We start from the raw sequence: 21,035 nt of genomic DNA, 5'->3' as shown, positions 1-21,035 counted from the left end.
TGCAGGAACCACAGGACACTGAAGGTGTGTATAAACTTTAAAGTTCTGAAAAAGTCCTGGGTTCAAAATCCTGACTGAGACTTGTTAGCTGTGTGTCCCTTCAGTTATCTGTCAAATGAGACCCAATGCCAATGACCCTGCACACTTATTTTGAGGATTAGAAATTATATAAAAGTTCTAGCACTCTAGAGATCAGCACTCGGTGTTTGGTAATTATTCCCCAAACTGCCGGAGGCCAGCCTTCACGAAATCTATGCACTGATAAGAGAGACAGTGGTTACAAAAAGCCACTTAAGAATTTACCAGGAAAAAGAAAAAAAAGAATTTACCAGGCAAAACTAGGTTACAATTTACAAAGCTCTCTCCACAACACTTCCAACTCTAAAACTTAAGTTCTGAAATCACAGCAAATCTTTTCCAGAGGAAGAGAGATGAAGATGTAGCATGGATTTCCCATGGGCTAAAGAAACCTCAAAATCATTATTATAATTGTGCATGAGTTAAAGTATCTGAAAGGTAACAACCTGTAAGAAACAGGATGTTCTGGAAAAACATACACTGGAGTCTGGAAAAGGCAGTTTCTCCTCTCTCCTACTCTGTTCTAGCTGGGCACATTGCGAGCACATTTCTCTGGCAGGAAACCCTCTGTCAGCATTAGAGAAAGGGCACTCTGGATGATGTTTCTTTTCCATTCTTGATATACAATAGCACCATTTTTCTAAACAGAGTAACACACAGCATCTTGGATGAAAAGAAGGCCATAATTTAGCCAAGGTCTCTGCTGACAGTCTGAAAATAATGGAAACAAATAATCAAGATTCAATTATCACCTCAGTGCTAGAGATATCACACTCACCAGCACATGCTGTATCTGTGTAACGTGTATGCTAGGTTTACACACATGGGTGCCGGGTCACCTCCCATACTACACCAAACCAAAAGGGTCTGCACTGTCAGAAAAGCCACACTACCCAGGATGAGCAGTTTCTCACATTCAGTAGCTGGGGCATCAAAAGACACCCACACAGCTTCTCAAACAAAGAAGCCAAACCCCCAATAACATTGAAATAGTATACTACACTGCTCTACACACAGAACAGATCAACCTCGTAAGTTTCATTAACTGAAATTCATTCCACATCAAGCAGACAGTTAAGTTTATACCAACAGAAGGAAACTATGTTTTAAGCAAAAGAGAATATGCTAAAGGACAAGAAAAACCTAAGGAGGAAAGAGAAGAGTATATCAGAAATCCATTTTTATTTAAGTCCAGTGATACAGAAACATTTCAAAAAATCTGAAGCTCTATCTACATCAATGATTTTCAAAGGTAAAGTGAAGTGAAAGTCGCTCAGCTGTGTCCGACTCTATGCAACCCCACGGACTATACAGTTCATGGAATTCTCCAGACCAGAATACTGGAATGGGTAGCCTTTCCCTTCTCCAGGGGAATCTTCCCAACCCAGGGAATGAACCCAGGTCTCCTGCATTCCAGGTGGATTCCATACCAGTTGAGCTACCAGGGAAACTCAACGGTTTTCAAAGACCTACCTCTAAAAAAAAAAAGAAAAAACAAACAAACAAAAAACACCCAAGAAAACAAGCCAAACAACAACAACAAAATACCATGTTAAGAATCACTTGGGAGGAATGATGTGCACGTGTGTGTTTTTTTTTATGTCACAGCTACATACCTACCTCACTCTGATTTAAGAATAGCAGCTGTTATATGAGTCACTACTATTGATGGACTGGAGGGGAAGGCTGGAGCCTTCAGATAGGTTGTAATAAATAATAAGTGTGATGATGAAAGAGGGCAAATAAAATCTAATGGGAGGTTCACCAAGATATGAAAATGGAAGAATAATACTATCCTTTAGTGAATTTCAAGTTTTAAGACGAAGGAACAGAAAATGGATAGATAATCTAAAATACAAGACAATTTTCAGTCTCTAATTATGGACCATGAGCAAGGGTAAAAGAAACCTGGGAATGAGCAACTAAATCTAAATTGGTCAAATTCAACCTTTGGCCAATTTCTGATAGGCTGGATCACCTAACAGCAAATCACAGCAAGAAAATGCCCCGGAGTTGGGGGTAAGGGGTGAGGTGGGGAGGAACAGAACAAAGGTAAATTCAGAGAGGACTGTTCTATAGGAGCTACCAAGACTCACCAGAATATAACTCTGTGGAAACCACTGTCTTGCTTAAAGACCAATTTTTTAACTCTCTACCTTACTTCATCTGGAAATTCACCTGGCTCAATATTCTCAGTCCTGGCTGCAAAATTAAAATAGCCTGGATATTAAAAAAAAAAAAAAAAAAACCAACCAATATCGAAGAGAAGTGGACAACAGAGGACGAGATTGTTGGATGGTATCACTGACTCAATGGACATGAGTTTGAGCAAGTTCCGGGAGACGGTCAAGGACAGGGAAGCCTGGCGTGCTGCAGTCCATGGGGTCGCAAAGAGTCAGACACAACTGAGCGACTGAACAACAGGGTCCTATCTCTCAGAAATCCTGTTTAATTGTTCTAGAGCTAGGTACAAACACTGCCAGTATATGTATTTTTTAAATACCAATTATGCAGCTAGAGTTGAGAACACAAAGCTTGGAATAAAAGCTAAGTAGCTGCCACGCTTCCTTAGCAGCACACCACCGACCTCTATGGTAAGGTTCTGTTAGAAACCAATGATAAAAGCAAGCAGAAACCTTGCCGAGAGCCTTTCTGAGATGAACACTGACGACGCAGCCTGAGCGCTGCTTGCCAGACAGCCACATATTAATAACTCTGATCCAGGCTACATTTTAAATGGGGACCTGGGTCAAATTCTACCACACCCAGCAACATTCTTCTTCCTGGAGAAGAAAAGACAGACTTTTAACAAAATAACTTCCAGAGTCTCATGCCCTCCCTCAACCTGAGGCAGAGTGCAGCCATCTTTCCAGGACTGTGTTTACTACTCAAGTCAGGAGGAAAGGCACGGAGGTTTATCAGTAGCTATGCCAACACCAAAATGAGTGCTTCACAGTGATTACAGATATTCCATGTCTTTGTGATGCAAAATGTTGTCTGCAGACTTTGGTGTTTGTTAGAAAAGGAGACTCCTAGGTCATACCCCAGACCAACAACAACTGTCTTGTTCAAGATCTCCATTTGATGTATGTACACGTTAATTTCAGGAGCACTGTTAAAAGGTAACATTCATTCAAAAACAGCACTATCTGTATAGATTAAGTAAAAACCCTGAGAACTATTTTCGTCTTTAAATTAGATAATTTACGCAAGAACAATAAAAGCTTTTTAAAAATGGCACAAACTACTGCTGCCACAGAAACTCATTCTTTCACACAGCCAGATTTAGGTCTCTTCCTTGTGATGTTCTCTTAAAAGTAATCTTGGTTCTTTGAGTGAATATATATTTAACTGCAGACAGATTCAAAGCAAAAAGAAGGGCTTTTCCTCCTCATTCTGATTTCTGGGATATATTTGTATCACAGAATAAGCTGAAGAAACCTGCATGTAAACACTTTCTGGGGCTATAACACCAAGCATGCCATTTTAAATCTCAAAGTCAGAATAAGCTAAAATTTAGAGTTACAGGAACATTACTGGGCTTCCACAGCAACCCCCATATAATATTTAGACATCCAATTATAAAAAGTTTATTCTCTGCCCCAAAGAGAATATCCTTTGCAAAACAAAACAAGAAAAAGCCCACATGTGATTTAGTCTACTACAATCTAAGAAAATTCTAATCAATTTTCTTTCTGATGTAAACTTTCCAGAATTCTAACAGATGACTGGATTGGCTGCATAAAATACAAGGAAAAAACTCACTGGTGTTAAGGACCAGCAAGAGCTAAGATAAAAAGAGTTAAGATACCAAGCCAAATGGAAATAATATTCCCTTTCTTTCCATGCTAAAGTGGGTCAAGAAACAAGAGGACAGAATCCTGGGCCAGCGGGCTTCATCGAAATACAGAGCCTCTTTATCCCCTCCATCCTTCAAATTTAATTTGTCTTCTTAGGTTCAACGAGTCCACCATGATGTAAACTTCTAGAGAAATAAGCAGGGCTGTTAAGGCATAAACATGAGGAGGATTTAATATTTAACTTGCAGTTCATACGTCAACAGAATGTTTCAATGTTTAGAAGGGATTTCTGGGAGTCTGCATGAATATTTCAATATTCATTTGTCAGTCTCCTGAGTTTAGAAAGGAGGCTACACAGCAATGCAGGATATCACATGAGGAAGCCATTCAGTCAACTCTGTTCATTAAAGAGATCTGAATATGAAAAGCAATGCTTATATTCCCAAGAAAGACAAAAGGAATGCTCAATCTGTGTCACCATTAGCTACAGTCCAGAGCTTGGTCAGTATATAGACCCTGGAAGCAGTGATTTCCATTAGTAAAATGTATCATCCACAGAGATATGATGGTAACCCTATCTCCTCAGACTCTCTGTCAGCCAAAAGTAAATGCACATGTACTGGCTGGTATAAATCCCAAACATAATAACACTGTTCATAAAGTAGAAGAGAAAATGCCAGTGTATGAAGCAGAAAGGAAGGTTGTTTTGTTCATGTAATCTCTGAGGACATCATATTTTTGTATCTAAGGCACTGCCTTTCAATTTCTAATGCTGGGAAATAAATCAGTTTGTTGGGCATATAAATAGTCATCAGGTTGACAAACATCTTATTTGCAAGTGTCCTGCTAAAAAAGCTTCTCCAGTTCCACCACAATTATAAACATCTAATTTGCGGGGAGCCAAGTGATAAGCCCTCTTATTTCCCTGGCCTCTCTACCCAGATGGAAGGTCACCCTTATGTTTCTCATGTACCCTGCACAGCAACAGTAACTAACTGGCACATGTTCACAGACACTTTGGACTTTGGAGCCTTTTAGTATTAGAATCCTGGAAGCTAATTAAATTGGAAGTATGACAGTGTGGAGTCGGAGATGTGGATGGAGAAGAAGAAAAAAGAACCAATCAAGAAGTACTTTCCAACTGTAAGAAAGATACATTAAAAAAAAAACACCACAAATGGCTCAAATGTCTGCCTCAGAATCTTTCAGAATTAGATAAGGTATAAGCCAATAAAATATTGAAATAAAAAAAGGCAAAAGCTTGAATGCCTCAAAATAGGATGATCCCTATGAGATCATTTAAATGATGTTCAGGTCAAAAGGGGAATTACAGCAGCTATCCAGAGTTAAGCAGCAGGAGCAAAAATAAGCTCTGGAAAGGCAACTAGGTTGGTTAAACACCAAAAGTTCTATTCAAAGGCAGGCAGGACAACCAAATGACCCTGTACACAGGCAAACACTCCCCACACCAATGGTAACAGTATCATTTAATTCTCTAGAGACACCACACAATCCTGTCCTTATCAAAGGACACTGCTCTGTTTGTCATCTAGTTCCAAAAAGGTGAAAGGTTTAACGTTCTTCAGCATATCAAGAATTAAAAATAACTCCCAAAATTTAAAAACAAAAAGAATTTAAAAGAACCGAAAGAAAGAAGAAAGATGCTTACCAGACTATCTAGTCCTCCTCCCAAGAGATCCACTGCTCCCATCTGCATGGAAGATACCTGTGGCACATTGACTGGGGGACCAAGGTCAAGGTTTAAAAGATCCCCCAGAAGGTCACCTTGGGAGGGAATAACCTGAGGCTGCTCCAGGTTGGTGGCAGTGGTGGTGCCAACAGGGCTGTCACCCGCATCCGTGCTGCAAGTACAACAGGAAGGGGGAACAGAGAAAACTCAGTTTTAGCAGGGACTTGGTAACAAGGCAACAAGTCAATGTCATATGTTCTTACACAATATAATCATTTCAATTTTATATTATACTATATATACAACAACCTCATCAATCAATTTTAATTCAGCACCTACTCTATAAGGGAACACTGTAATGAGAACTCTGGTGAAATATCTAAAAAAAATAAAGAGAGAAATATATTTCCTGTCTTCAAATAACTTACACTTGAACAAACCAACCCTAAAACCAGTATTGACAAAACAAGTGAAAAGCACATTCACTGTGTAACAGCAGAAATGAGTATTGTATGTCTGGCACAATGACAAGACTACAGACGAGAAGCAGGTGGGGCTTCTCAGAACCAGGAGGGGCTGATTCCCAAAAGCTTCTGAGGATGGTTTTAGGGCTAGATTTTTAATAGTATAGTTATAAGGAACTACCAGGGAGAGACCTTCCAAAAATGAAGGGGTAGTTTGTGCAAAGGCATAGAAATAAATAGCCTGACTTTTAGGGCCAGTGAAAAAATTATATTGGCAGGAGCAGACACTGTAATTACAAGATTTAGGGGAAATGAAGATGAGAAAAATACAACTCTGAAAACAGGTCTGGAGAGTTAATTTTTATATGATAGGCAATGCAGAATCACTTTTATTCACTGAACAAAACTAAAAATAACATTTAGAGGAACATCATTCTAGCAGCTGTGTGTACAGTGGACTGAAGTTGGGAGAATGGACATGAAGATGAGCTAAGAGTAATTGTTTAAAAAGGGAACACTGAGTTTTAAGAAAGGACTAATTCTTTTAACATTTCTTAGAACTCACTATTCTCTTTTTTTACAGTGTGGTGGCAGTAGCAGTTAAATTGATCACTCTTAGCTCATCTTCATGTCCACTCTCCCAACTTCAGTTCACTATACACACACCCGCTAGAGTAATGTTCTAGACCTGTTTTCAGAGTTGTATATTCTTCGTCTTCACTTCCCCTAAATCCTACCAAGTGAAAAAAAAAGAAAAAAAAATCTCAAAAGAAAATTTCCAGCTCAGTTGGCTTCACTGTGAAGTATTCCAAACATTTATGCAAAAAGTAAAACCAATTTTAGATAAACTTTAATAAAACAGAATAGAGAATGGCAATTGAAAAAATCTGAAAGAAGTTCAGTTTTGACTATTAAGGAATTATTCCTAACTTCAGCTTGATGATATATTATGATCCTTTAAAAAACTGCTTGTTTTTTAGAGATACCAATTAAAGTACTATGAATGAAGTGATATGAGGTCTGAAATTTAAAATACTTCAGTTCCCTAAAAAAGAAAAATTGTGGGGGTGATAAATGACATAAGATTGGCAAAATACTGATGACTGTTGAAGCTGAGTGATGTTTATGTTTTAACCATCTATCTTGCATGTTTTCTAAGACATAAGATAAATTTTTAAAAACAAACAAAAAAGATTCTGTAAAAATCCCATTAATAAACGAATGCTTTCTCTAAAAACCCTAGGTAGCTTTTTTAATTCTTTTTTATTGGCGTAAAGTTGCTTTACAATGTTGTGTTAGTTTCTGCTGTAGAGGCAAAATGAATCAGCTGTATGTTTACATATATCCCCTCTTCCTAGTTATGTTTCGACAATGCTTGAACAAGGAAGAATGAAGAATCAAACTCAGAAAAAAAACAAACAAAAGCAAAGAAGCAAAAGACTAGTTATGCTCCTAATAAGAGGAATCTGGAGGGATAACAGGGAAAATTATATGTTGCTTTCAATTCTGTTCAAGTTTCAAGGAAGAAAAACAAATAGGGAACTTCAATAGATAGCTAAGGCCAAGGAACTGGCAGTCAGTTACAGAAGTAAACCTGGGAAGAAATTCATGCACACACTTCCAGTGAAATAAGCAGAGTAACACTGGGGGTGTTGTGGTAAGAACGGGGCGATTAGAGTAAGGTGACCAGGACCAAGCTTTGGCTCCACTAATAACTAGTTGCATGCACTGTCTTGGGCAAGTGACCACCTCTCTGAGACAAAGCTTCCTCACCAATAAAATGATAACAAAACAAAGCACTCTATTTTAGGAAAGATCAAATGAAGTGAGTGAAAGTCGCTTAGTCCTGTCCAACTCTTTGCTACCCCATGGACTATATAGTCCATGTATTTCTCCAGGCCAGAATACTGGAGTGGATAGTGGGATCTTCTCAACCCAGGGGTCGAACCCAGGTCTCTTACATTGCAGGTGGATTCTTTACTAGCTGAACCACCAGGGAAACCCAAGAATACTGGAGTGGGTAGCCTATCCCTTCTCCAGGAGATCTTCCTGACCCGGGAATAGAACCAGGGTTTCTTGCACTGCCGGTGGTTTCACCACCAGCTGAACTACCAGGGGAGCTCCAAATGAAAACATGGTATAAACTGTAAAGTCCTGTAATGTATCAGTGGTAACCCAGTTGACCTATTTAAAATCCTAAAAGATGATGCTATTAAAGAACTGCACTCAATATGTCAGTAAATTTGGAAAACTCAGCCGTGGCCACAGGACTGGAAAAGGTTAGTTTTCATTCCAATCTCAAAGAAGGGCAGTGCCAAAGAACGTTCAAACTATGGCACAATTGCGCTCATTTTGCATGCTAGTAAGGTTATGCTCAAAATCCTTCAAGCTAGCCTTTAGCAGTATGTGAAGCAAGAACTTCCAGATGAACAAGCTGAATTTAGAAAAGGCAGAGGAACCAGAGATCAAATTGCCAATATTCACTGGATCATAGAGAAAGCAAGGGAATTCTAGAAAAATATTACTTCTGCTTCACTGACTACACGTAAGTCTTTGACTATGTGGAACACATTAAACTGTGGAAGAGTCTTAAGAGAGATGAGAATACCAGACCACCTTACCAGCCTCCTGAAAAACCTGTATGTGGATCAAGAAGCAACAGTTAGAAATGGACATGAAACAACACACTGGTTCCAGATTGGGAAAGGAGTACATCAAGGCTTTTTTATTGTCACCCTGCTTATTTCATTTATATGCAGAGAACATCATGTGATATGCCAGGCTGGATGAAGCATAAGCTGGAATCAAGATTGCCAGGAGAAACATCAACAACCTCAGATATGCAGATGACATCACTTTAACGGCAGAAAGTGAAAAGGAACTAAAGAGTCTTTTGATGAAACTGAAAGAGCTGGCTTAAAGCTCAACATTCAGAAAACTAAGATCATGGCATCTGGTTCCATCACTTCATGGCAAATAGATGGGAAATAAATGCAAACAGTGGCAGATTTTATCTTCTTGGGCTCCAAAATCACTGTGGACTGTGACTGTAGCCATAAAATTAAAAGATGCTTGCTCCTTGGAAGGAAAGCTACAACAAACCGAGACAGCGTATTAAAAAGTAAAGACATCACTTTGACAACAAAGGTCCATATAGTCAAAACTATGGCTTTTCCAGTAGTCATGCGCGGATGAGCGAGTTGGACCATAAAGCAGGCTGATTGCTGAAGAATTGATGCTTTTGAACTATGGTGCTGGTGAAAACTCTTGAGAGTCCCTTGGACTGCAAGGAGATCAAACCAGTCAATCCTAAAGGAAACCAATCCTGAATATTCACTGGAAGGACTGTTGCTGAAGCTGAAGTTCCAGTACTTTGGCCACCTGACACAAAAAGTCAACTCACTGGAAAAGACCCTGATGGTGGGGAAGACTGAGGGCAGGAAGAGAAGGGAATGACAGAGGATAAGATGACTGGATGGCACCACTGACTCAATGGACATGAGTTTGAGCAAACTCCAGGAGTCAGTGAAGGACAGGGAAACCCAGTGTGCTGCAGTCCACAGGGTCGCAAAGAGTCTGACACGACTTAGTGACTGAACAACAAAAGACTTTTTTAAGACGTCATACTATTGCACATTTAATAGACTACACTATAGAGCAGATGTAACTTTTGTATGCACTCAGAAATAACAACAAAAAAATTTGTGACCTGCTTTATTGTGGTGTTCTGGATCCAAAGTCCACAATCTCTATGGTATGCCTGCATGTTTTTTTTTTAACCAAGTTTTCAAATATGGGAAAATTTCTAGCTGCATCTTTTAGAGTCTTAAGCAACTTTCAAACTTTATCTGTTCAGAAAGTTTTTACCACAATTTTCTAAAGGCATAATCTTAACAACGCTGAGATGAGAACTCTAAAAGATCTTTTATCCATTACATGTGTGTAGTCACTAGAATTCAGATGAAGCCCCCAAGGCAGCAGAATAGGTTTGCCAAATGCATGGCAAAGCTTAAGACCGACCAACTCCATCTATACAAAGAATCACTTCTCAATCAAACCAAGTTTACCTGCTTACCTCCCATGATGTATTGGCAAGTGTTTGCGATGGATTCCATGACTTCCTTCCACAAAAGCATTGGGCGGCTTATGGTACACTGAGGCCAAAGAACCAATGTGGCAGATTAGCTCATCCAATAGAGTTGGCTCAATAAGATCTGTCTCCTCAGAAATCAGTGGCTTTTCAGACAAGACTACTTCTTTAGCTGTGACAGGATCAGTTGAGAGAAGGCGCCAATAAATATAACCCCGGTCTCGAAGGTCAGGATTATCAGAATCCTAATGAAAAGGCAAACACAAGAAGGTTTAAATGTAACTCTTTTCCATATAGAAACTCAAACAGCTGATTTAATATCAAGGTAATGCTGTAGCAATTTATGCAGGGTTGGCTGTTAGAAGATATTTAGACTCAATGTTGTTAATATACTCATAATTCTGAAATCTCTAATGTTTCAAAGAATTTAAATATAAATTGAGGTTAGTTCTAAGACTCAAATTCAGAAAGGAAGTTGGGAAGAAGAAAATAAAGTTTAACCCAAGAAAAATCAATTGCTTCAAATGGCCTTGGGACATAAAAATGTTTTTAACTGCTACAAATATTAGCAGAAGTATTCATGAAACACATCTGACATATATTTCTCCCATACCCTCTTTCTTTATTCAAATATCAAGCATCTCCCATGGAGACACTGGCTAGGCCCTGGCAATACAGACAACACATGGGGCCTGACTTCAAAGAGCTCAAAGAACACTAACTATTTATTAAATATGAGAGGCGCTATTATCTAAATAATAAAAAAAAACTGTTTAAGAGAGCCTATAAAAAACTAAGTGCTTCTAAAAAGGGTGACGAACTTAGTGACCTCGTTTCTTTGTGTGGTGGTTAAAATAACTTTATACATGATTGTGGCTAAGGAAAATTTATTATCAATGCTACATCACAATTTAGAAATGAATAATATAAAAATAAGTCTCCCCCGATCACCCAACCCTTCCCCATTCTCCAAGTATCCATCCACATGAACAATGCACTATGAGCTCACACACACACATATATTCATTTCACACAAAACCAGTTTCATCCTATACTGCTCCTCACGCCTCTTTCCATAGTGGCACACATGGCTGTCGTTTTCCCACTATATACACAGCACTGCATCAGTTTACTAGTGTCCTACTGATGAACATTTAGATTGCTGCCTCTTTCTCCCTCCTTTATACTATTCAGTTCTGTGGTCATTACAAAGTGGCAGTAAATATCCTGGTATCTACCTCCAAGAGTCTGTCTATATGGTGACATTCATCTACCCATGAATTGTTTCAGTGGTATTATGTTATTAAAGGCAACAATCAGTCCCATTTCAATTTCTGTATCTAAAACACACATACAAAAGTATTTCTTTAAAGTAGGCCAGGGTTTTCCCATGAGTCTATACATAAGCAGATGAACTGGTTCATAATTTAGCCACTTAGGGCACTAATGCTCAATACCAGAAGTGACCCAGACTGCTTTACATATATTTTCTTAATCATATGTTGTTTTATTGGCACTCAAAAATGGACTGTTGGTTAAAAACAAAAAAGTATAAAGAAAAAAAATTTTTTTTAAGTATAAAGAAAACTGAGATACAAGCAAATACAGCATAAAAATGGTAAATTTTATCTCAAGATAATCTTTATCATATTCACAGGTTGCATTATTCTAAAAGAACTGCACATACACATGCATTACTTTTATCAAACTATTTGTAGTATTTGAAATGCCATTAAAAAAAAAAAAAGAAACTGGTAATATCCAAATTAGATGCATTTGCTTTGCTGCATGTTGAAACCAGAAGTTTGCTCCTGAGAAAGTGCTTATAAATAGTTGACTGAAACCTCCTTAGATTTTCATTTGGAAACAAAACTTAAATATTATAAAACATAAGTTGATTTTTTTTTTAAAGAGTAGAATACAAGCATCTCATCAGGAAAGCAATCCCCATCCCAGCTTTTATTGATATTTAAACTAAAAGTTTTAATCTGTACACTCAGTCCCCAAAGCGTGTCATTTAAAATCTGTAGACTAGTTATGTTTTTTATTACACAATGAAAATGAATACTACACATCACTTAACTGGGAAAATATTAATTTGTCTAGTAAGTTGTTAAACATATTAAAATAAACTATACAACACAGCTTACTAATACAAAGTAAATTTTTTTTACTTCAAATTATTCTTCTCATATATCAGCTACATATTTAACCAAATAGCAAAAAAAAAAAAAAATTCCTGTGGAGATTCACAAAATACATACTTCTATGAAAAAAGCTTGAGTACCCCGACAAATCTGAAACACTACAATAGGATAAATTTTTAGAGATAGAATCAATGGATTAAAGGGGGTACACGGACTTAAAAATTTAGTCCTATGAGAAATGAGAAAATGAGTGCAAGTTTTTCATGACCAGAAGTCAAGAGTGGACAAGGACCTCCACTGTCCAAACTCAGTTATCCTGAGGGCTGATCTGATAGGCCTACTATCGGCCGGCCTTCACTGCCTCACTATTCACATGGAAGTCACGATAAATCAGGCCCAGTCAAGGCTAATGACAAAAAAACAGAACCTTTTATGATTTTACAGTGTGCCATTATGTGTTTGGCAACTCAGAAAATTTTGCTGGGGATCCACTGTACTGCTAGTCTGACAGGCCCTCGTAAGGATCTTGAGAAAATAATGTATTGCCCAAAATTTGAGAGCTTCCAAAACAATTCTTAACCAGGTAAGCTCTAAAACAGTAATTCCTAAAACTATAACATATGTCAACATTTTAACACACCAAGAAAGCCATCTAAAGTGCAGATTCCAGGACTAAACCAGAGTTTCTGATTCATTATGTCAGAAGGGGAGCCCAGGAATTCTTATTTTCAACAGGCAGCACAGGTGATTTTGATGATGGTAGTCTCTAGTTCACAGATGGAAATACCAAGGTGAAGACTTCTTTCCATGTACTAAAGAAGGTAATTACTAAAGTTTGGACACTTTTCTGTGTATTCTTTACTATTTCCTTTAAAACCACCAAAGTGAGAAAGACATCTTATTAAAGGCATGGATTCAAGGGTTGTTCTTTTTTTGTAACCAATAGTATTTCTAATTATACCACCATTTTACTTAAAATTAGAAGCACAAAGATTTCACACATACTTTCCTGAATCCTCAGCATAGATAAAGAACAGGATTAAGTCTACTATGAAGATAGAGGCACAGTGGTAAAGAAACCATCTGCCAATGCAGGAGACACAAGAGACACAGGTTTGATCCCTAGGTCAGGAAGATCCCCTGGAGAAGGAAATGACAACCTGCTCCAGTATTCTTACTTAGAGAATCCCATGGACAGAGGTTTCAAACATCTGATATGAAAAAGAAATCAAGTCAGATAAGTCATTCAGAGGGGCAGTTAACTACATACTTACGCATAAGGGAACCCAAAACTGGTTAGGAATTTTTTACATGGTCTCCGAGAAGAAAATATATGATTAAGTAAATAACTACTTTGATAACAAACCCAAACAGGACAGTATGTACAACCTTTACTACAGGATGATGATACCAATGCTGCTAAGTCGCTTCAGTCGTGTCTGACTCTGTGCGACCCCATAGACGGCAGCCCACCAGGCTCCTCTGTCCCTGGGATTCTCCAGGCAAGAACACTGGAGTGGGTTGCCATTTCCTTCTCCAACACATGAAAGTGAAAAGTGAAAGTGAAGTCACTCAGTCATGTCCAACTCTTCACGACTCCATGCACTGCTGCCTACCAGGCTCCTCCATCCATGGGAGATTTCAGGCAAAAGTACTGGAGTGCGGTGCTATTGCCTTCTCCGAAAAACAATTCTAACAAGGGTCAAATCCTTATTAGATCGTCAGCTCTCTACTAATTTGGCTTGATTCAGTGGTACATTCCAACATCTGTAAGAACACAGGGAATTCTCCCTAACACTTTATCTCAGGTAAATAATAAGAGTGAGTCTGAACTCTGACAAGAATCTAAAATACAGCTCTCCCAAGCTGCCTGTTAAAATACAAATACAGAGGATTTAAGAGAAAATGGAGATGAAGACAGAGTTCAGAACTTGTGAACACAAAGGAATCTACCAAAGATACTCGCTTGATTGTGAGACTAGCCTTATCTATTCAGAGGTGGCTGAAAAAGACCAAGGCCAAAAGTCTTTAGAAAACTGTTCTGACTCCATCTTAACAGAGACACAAATGGGTGGTCATGGGTCTAAACTAGGAAATCTAGAATGCTCAATATAGATAATATCAATAACCACTGTCTTGATGATAATGGAAATTATTCTGCTTCAGGCAAAGGAAGATGCATAAAAGTTAAAAACCCTCTGAAGAGCTCTTACGAATAAATTGCAAAAGATGTCTCTATTTCCAATGGGTATGAACGTCAAGTGGAGTCTCAGCAGTTAAGATGATTCTGACTATCCCACACATAGCTAAACACAGTCATCTTTAATTTGGCTGAGGAATGAATCTGTCACACAATGTGAGCTGAGACAGTCCCCTACCTTCTGAGTAAATCTAGGTGCTGAGTGACCCAACACTCTCATCTCTACCTTTTCTCTTTCTTTCTTTTCTACTTATTGTGGTAACTTTCACAAGGGGCCAAATACTGCTGATGCTTTGAAATATAGCCCTCAAGGGAGAGTTAAAACTTGAATACAAGTAAACATTGTAATAAATAAAAATCCTATGATTCTTGCAGAAAATGTTATTTCCAAGAAAGCTAAGAGACTGTATAAATGTGAATTTATCTGTGTTTAGGAGGTTTTCTGAAGTATTACACAGGCATTGTTAATGTCACGTTTACTATTTTACCATCTAGAATAAACACCAGACATCTTTGGATTTCGTTAATTTATATAAAGCTCTTTCTTTTATATAAAGCAGAGAGGCTCCAAAGCCTGTAACAAAAGGCAGAAATGAGCTTCAAGGCCCTAAGACGAAGTCAAACACATCACTAATTTAATGGCAGTCACCCTGCAGTGTCTGTAATAAGCCCTACATGATTAAGAAGTGGCAACTTCTATTCAAAATGGCCCCCTGTAGATGACCTATTATACATTAATGGGAAAATGACTTCCTGTGTCCAACCTAACTGCTTTGATTCAAAAGATGACCAATTTCTGCCCTTAGTACCAAGACATGCCTAATCAGTGATGGACAACCTCCCATCCATTTTTCATGGACAGATGGTGAGCCATGGCCTGCCCTTGGCTCCACATGATCAAATGAATGCTTCTTCAGACTAACTGCAATGGGGTCAAGTGAAAGCTTAGAGACTTCGGAAAACAGCATGCTGATTATCTGTTGGAGAGACGAAGAAAACTGAGGTACAAGGGGTGGGACAAGACACCTCTGTTTTCTACGAAATGAATTTTACAATATCCTTTAACTCAATTCCTGTTGGTCAACTGCTCCACTAAAAGATAATCAAGCAGATAATTCTCAATGTTTATATGAATCAATAATCAGATAAGAAAATTATCTTAATTTTTAGCTTCAGGCCTTCTTCATGTTTGAGTTCACCGACTGTGAAACATCTGTATTTGAACGAAGTGTCAGAAAGTAGCCTCTGACTCTAGCTGTTTTCTTGGCTGCATCTTTTTCAAAGTTATGTAGTATATTCTAAAAACAACTTATTTGGTAATGCTGTCTGATTTACAGTATTCCATTAAGTATTCAAAAGCCTTATCTATCCATGGAACTTCTTGTCCTTAAAACGGATTCCTGGCATTTCTAAAATTACATACTGTCAGAGGAAAGAAGAACTTTGCATTTAATATGCAGTAAATTATGTGCTTTGATCACTTAACAGATAATGTACTGGCAACTACTGTAGGTTCACATTTGTGGTCTCAACTGAGAACTGGGATTCAAGCAGTGTACAAGGTATATACCTCACTGTACTAATTACAATATTTACCATATCTAATCCTCCCAATTGTGCTTGTTTTTGATATGAAGTAAGGCTCACCAGAACAAAGAGTAAAAAATAAAAATATAAAGAAAGATGACACCTCAGAACTAGGCAAAGTACTATAAAAGAGTTTCAAATTTTGAAATATACAACTGTAAAGAGATGAAAGAGGAAATGGTAAATTGAATATCTGAACAGTCTGCTAAAGTCAGCCTGTTCTCAGATCCAATTAAGAACATCACTGGATCATGATGGATTGATTATCATTGTACTAGTCACATCAGAAAAAGTAATTACTTCAATTTCTGGGCTTGGGGCTACATTCCTGAAATGAGAACCCTCCCTACGAAGACCAAAAATATTAAATAATTAAGGAAGTAGCTTTAGCACTTTAAAATTACTTTCAGAGAAAGCAACCCATCTAGAAGGCAGAACAGCACACATTAGATCTTTGTCAAAGCATCTACCCTCTCTACAGGGTACTTCCATCTGAAAGCTGAAATTAAGTCCCTCAGAAGGAGGTACAGTGAGACTCATGTCACTTTCAGAGAGGCATGTCCTTCATTCACACTAAAGAGTCTATTCTAAGTTCAATTTTCATGAATTACCATTAAAACAAAAGTCAGTCAACTCATTTAAAAGCCATACGACCAGTTCTAATTCAGCAGAATATGTAAAAGGAGCACTGTTTCTAATTTTTTAACAGAATCTAAAGACTGTACTCTTTACATTCAAAACCTCCCCAAATGAACCTTCTTAAAAGAAGTTTTACAATTTCCAAGAATTTAAAACAAGACAAATCAACTCCATGCTTTTTCCAGATTTCTTACCTGTGTTGCCAAACTCAAGACCTGCTGTACCAGCTCCTGTGTTTCTGATGGTTTCTTGAGAAACAGCTTCACTATGGCAGTGAGCAGAGTGAGCTGCACCTAAACAAATTTAATAGATAAAGTGAAAGGCATTTTGCATTATTCCACACCATCAATTCCAAAGTGGTGTTTCCCCAAACATGACTGACTTACTAAGAGGCCTTTCTGATTTTGATTAAGAGACAAAGGTTGAAAAGTCCACCAATATCAACAATAGCAGTCAAAGGTTTTCATCAACTGAAAACTCACTAGACTCCCATCTCCAAATTGCATTTTTGGCATCAAAAACTGCCTGCTTGTTTCTGACCCAGAAAATCATCTGTATTTCTTAAAGTATATGTTAACATGCCGATGGCAATAAAATTGGTTCCTGACCAAATTCCTTATTATTTACTTACACCGAAAGCTACAACTTCTGGGGAATTGAAGAATCATTTATCATTCTGAGGCAAGAGTCAAGACCATAGAATTAAGCCAGCTCACAGTCAATTAAGAGTGGCTTGCTGAACCATGGAATTACTGGCTTGTATGTGTTCCCTGTCAGGGCCTATTAAAATTACTATGATAGAATACATATATGAACTTCAATTTGCAGTCAGTATGAACACCAGGGGGAAAAGGTTTAATAATTTATTTGCTTCTCTGGGCCTTTGACTCAAAGGTCTCTCAAGGTCTCTCAATTTTGGTAGAAGACAGATAGAACGTGGGAAGGAAGATTCTTTTCAAAATGCACATGTCAGCCTTCACCCCGACAAAAAATCCAGCTGTAACCAAGCCACAGCCATTGCTAACAGTAATGGGGAATCATCTTTAGGTGACAGAAAATTATAATTAACTATCGCTCTAGACAGTAGCTGTCAAAGCATGGTTCTGGAACAGCAGCAGCAGCAGAAGCATCACCACCCTGAACCTTGTAAAAATGAACCATCTCAGGCCTACTGAGTCAGAAACTCTAGTGTGGGTTCCAGCAACCTGTAGCTTTAACAGAGGTTAAATACCAGTGCTTAGGTGCTTAACAGCTCATTAAAGTTTGAGAACCACCAGTGTAAGCTAAACAAACTTGTTCCAACAGACGTCAGCACAACTGAAAAAGCTCACTCACCCCCTTGGGGAGAAAAATGAACATATACACACATAGATACACACCACACATATACACACTATATATATAATACATACTATATACATACACATATATTTAAGTTCAGATACACAAAACTGCCTAACCTTAACCTTTCCTGAAATCCTCCCCCAAATATCTATTTCATAAGGTATAGAAGAGAACTTACTTGGGTGCTTTCATCATGGAAACCCTCCAGAAAGCTCTCTAGTAACTCATCAGCATTGTCAATTCTTTCAGCATATTCTCCCACAATCCAAATCATAGCTGCTCGAGCGTCTGGCTCATCCAGTGAATCTAAGTTCTCACACAGTGTGGCAATGATACTTTCGTATCTGATGTAACAAAATGGATTATGGTTACTGAGGGCAGAACTGAGAACTGTATTTAACAATGAAGGCTAAAAGTGAAACCATGGACAAGGTATCCATACTTATTCAAGAAACTTAGAGACACAACCCCTCTTTCCTGAGAGAGAGGTTAAAAGCATATCCTTTTTCCAAAAATACCATTTCTAGAATTAAAAAATATATATATAAAACACTTAATAAACCACTACCTTGTTAAAATATTTCTATTAATTTTGAGTCCACCATTAAACTAACTTAATTGTAAGTCACTTCATTTCACATGATCTTTAAAGATTAGTCAGAAGCCTCAGCACTACCTATCTCTATGATTATAAGGTAAAATGACATTTAGGATATGCTTACATGATCTGCTCTTTTTTTTTAATTGGAGGATAACTGCATTACAGTGTTGTGATTTCTGCCATACAACAATGCAAATCAGTCTTAAATTATACATATAGCCCCTCCCCCTTGAACCTGCTTATTTCACTCTTTCAGATTCTTTAATTGCTTGCCTTCAAAAGCAAATTTGAAAAAGTATGTGTTTCACAAACTAAGAGAACTCAACATAAAAATTTTCTGTGGAGTGAAAATGTAGATTTTGCATATCTTAATGGAAGCAGCTATCATACTTGAGAAAGGGTCTAAAACTCCGATAATTTATCGTTACATGTTCTGTAATTTTCTAAAAGTACTATGTAACATACAAAGTGAATAGTGAAGCTGTCACCTTCCTGGATTTTACAATAGGGTGGCCATATTATTCAAACTGAGACGTTTCTGAGAGTGAAAGGGGGCACATTTATTAATTACACTTGATAAGGAGCATAAAATGGATTATGCCCAGACAACCTGGAATATATGAATATCCTATTTAACAATAACTTCATCACCAAAGAACCTGGTTAACTTTAAAAATACGCCGATCGACAATGCATATTTAGACAGAGCTTCAATTCTTCTAAAAGTGATGAAACAATAAAAATCAGATTTTAATCCTTGTGCTCACCAACTTACATGTTTGATTTTTAATAAAGCATTTAATTATGACAAAATAATTCTTACCTAGTCAATCTCAAAGTGCCTTACTTAAACATTTCCTAAATGATCTGAGGAAGAGGGGCAGAAGTATTTGGACATACTTGTTGGGGTATTTGCGGAAGATGTCCCTGATGACAACAATCGCCTCTTGGACCACATAATTTACTTTGGTTTGGATGAGATCAAGCAACGTGCTCACACAGCGCTCTGCAGATTGCTACAATGAAGAACATAATGAGAAGTCAGATATATCTACTCAATAACACAACCTCAACAAAAAAAAATGGGGGAGAGGGGAGAGAACATCCAGGTACATCAACTAAACTAGATTAAAAGATGAGGCACTTAATTTGATCATAACTGTATTAGACACAGGGTAATCTGATGGAGATGCACAGAAGTTCAAGATAACACCCCAAATTTTACTCATTACAAAAGAGTCAGTTCAAGTGAACAAAATCATCTTGGATAGCTAGGATGACAGAAATGAGAAGAAAGCACAAGTCAAGGTATGAGGAAAGAGTAAGAATGACAAAATACACCAAAGTAAGAGGTCTTTATCTGCAGTTCATGAATGAGCAAGACAGAGGGCATTTTTAAGCCTCTTGAAATGAAACTGTCAAATTTCATTTGTGCAGACAAGAATATTTTCCAGGAAGAGGGTCCACAAATTTCACTGTATTTTCAAAGTTATCTGTGACTCAAATTACTCTAAGGAAAATTTGCCATCTTTTGGGCTATATAACTGAAAGTTTATGGACTTAGATAAATTGCAATTTTCCATAGCCTATGGTTCAGCTATAAAACAGAATTTAATCTATATTAGTCTTTTATTAATGAAAGGAATATGGAAGAATACAAGTGACAAAACTACTGTATTGAAACAATAAATCATAGTTTTTAAAAGAAGAAAGGTAGCAGAAAAGAGATCCTAAAATCCAAGGACTGATTTTCCATATATTATATACTATGATGGATAATTCCATTTATGTCTCCTGATAAGATGCAACAGGAAGTACACAGCATGACCTAAGAGGAACTCTTACCAAAAACAATGAACACGAACATTACCAAACCTCTAGATTTAACTGTCTAAAGGGGATGAAGGGATGCAACCAGTCAAATCTAGACTCTGGAAAATTCTACAAGCCTATCGATCTAGTTCCTTCAATAAATGGCACCCAAATAAATAAGCAAAGACTTAAAAGACATATTAACCAAATGCAATGTGTAGTTCTTCTAAGATTTTGATTTGAACAAGGCAACTGTATTTAGACACAATTATGGAAAACTGAACATGGACTGAGTATTCAATGAGATTAAGAATTAGTTGTTGAGTACCATAGGACTTTTTAGAGGACTTATTAAATATATACACTGGACTACTCTAGTAAGACCATATCTGAGATATGCATTAAAATACAACAGTAGCCCACTTCCTTGAAAGAGAAGGGAGAGGAAGTAGACCAACTGGAAACAGCAATGTATTGATATTTATTAAAGACAGATGGTGGGTACATGAGAGCTCATAAATCAGTTTTCCTTTAGTGCATGCCTAAAAATCTGTAATAAAATCTTTTAAGGATATTATAATTT

At 37.5% G+C, this 21,035-nt stretch overlaps 1 protein-coding gene across 3 annotated transcripts in view; it reads right to left on the bottom strand.

The window, feature by feature from the left end:
- The window catches only part of AP2B1 (adaptor related protein complex 2 subunit beta 1), a 110,299-nt gene that overhangs the window by 50,659 nt on the left and 38,605 nt on the right, over positions 1 to 21,035 (bottom strand). For all 3 annotated transcript variants that reach the window (XM_065908707.1, XM_065908709.1, XM_065908708.1), the window contains exons 10-14: positions 19,541 to 19,656; positions 18,218 to 18,383; positions 16,890 to 16,988; positions 10,108 to 10,367; positions 5,548 to 5,740 (exon numbers count right to left, since the gene is read on the bottom strand). In XM_065908707.1, coding sequence (XP_065764779.1) covers positions 5,548 to 5,740; positions 10,108 to 10,367; positions 16,890 to 16,988; positions 18,218 to 18,383; positions 19,541 to 19,656 — 834 coding nt within the window. The remainder of the gene's footprint in view (positions 1 to 5,547; positions 5,741 to 10,107; positions 10,368 to 16,889; positions 16,989 to 18,217; positions 18,384 to 19,540; positions 19,657 to 21,035) is intronic.

The sequence above is a fragment of the Muntiacus reevesi genome, chromosome 18 (assembly GCF_963930625.1).
Source record: "Muntiacus reevesi chromosome 18, mMunRee1.1, whole genome shotgun sequence".
Lineage (NCBI taxonomy): Eukaryota > Metazoa > Chordata > Mammalia > Artiodactyla > Cervidae > Muntiacus > Muntiacus reevesi.
This window is presented reverse-complemented; position numbering and strand designations above follow the sequence as displayed.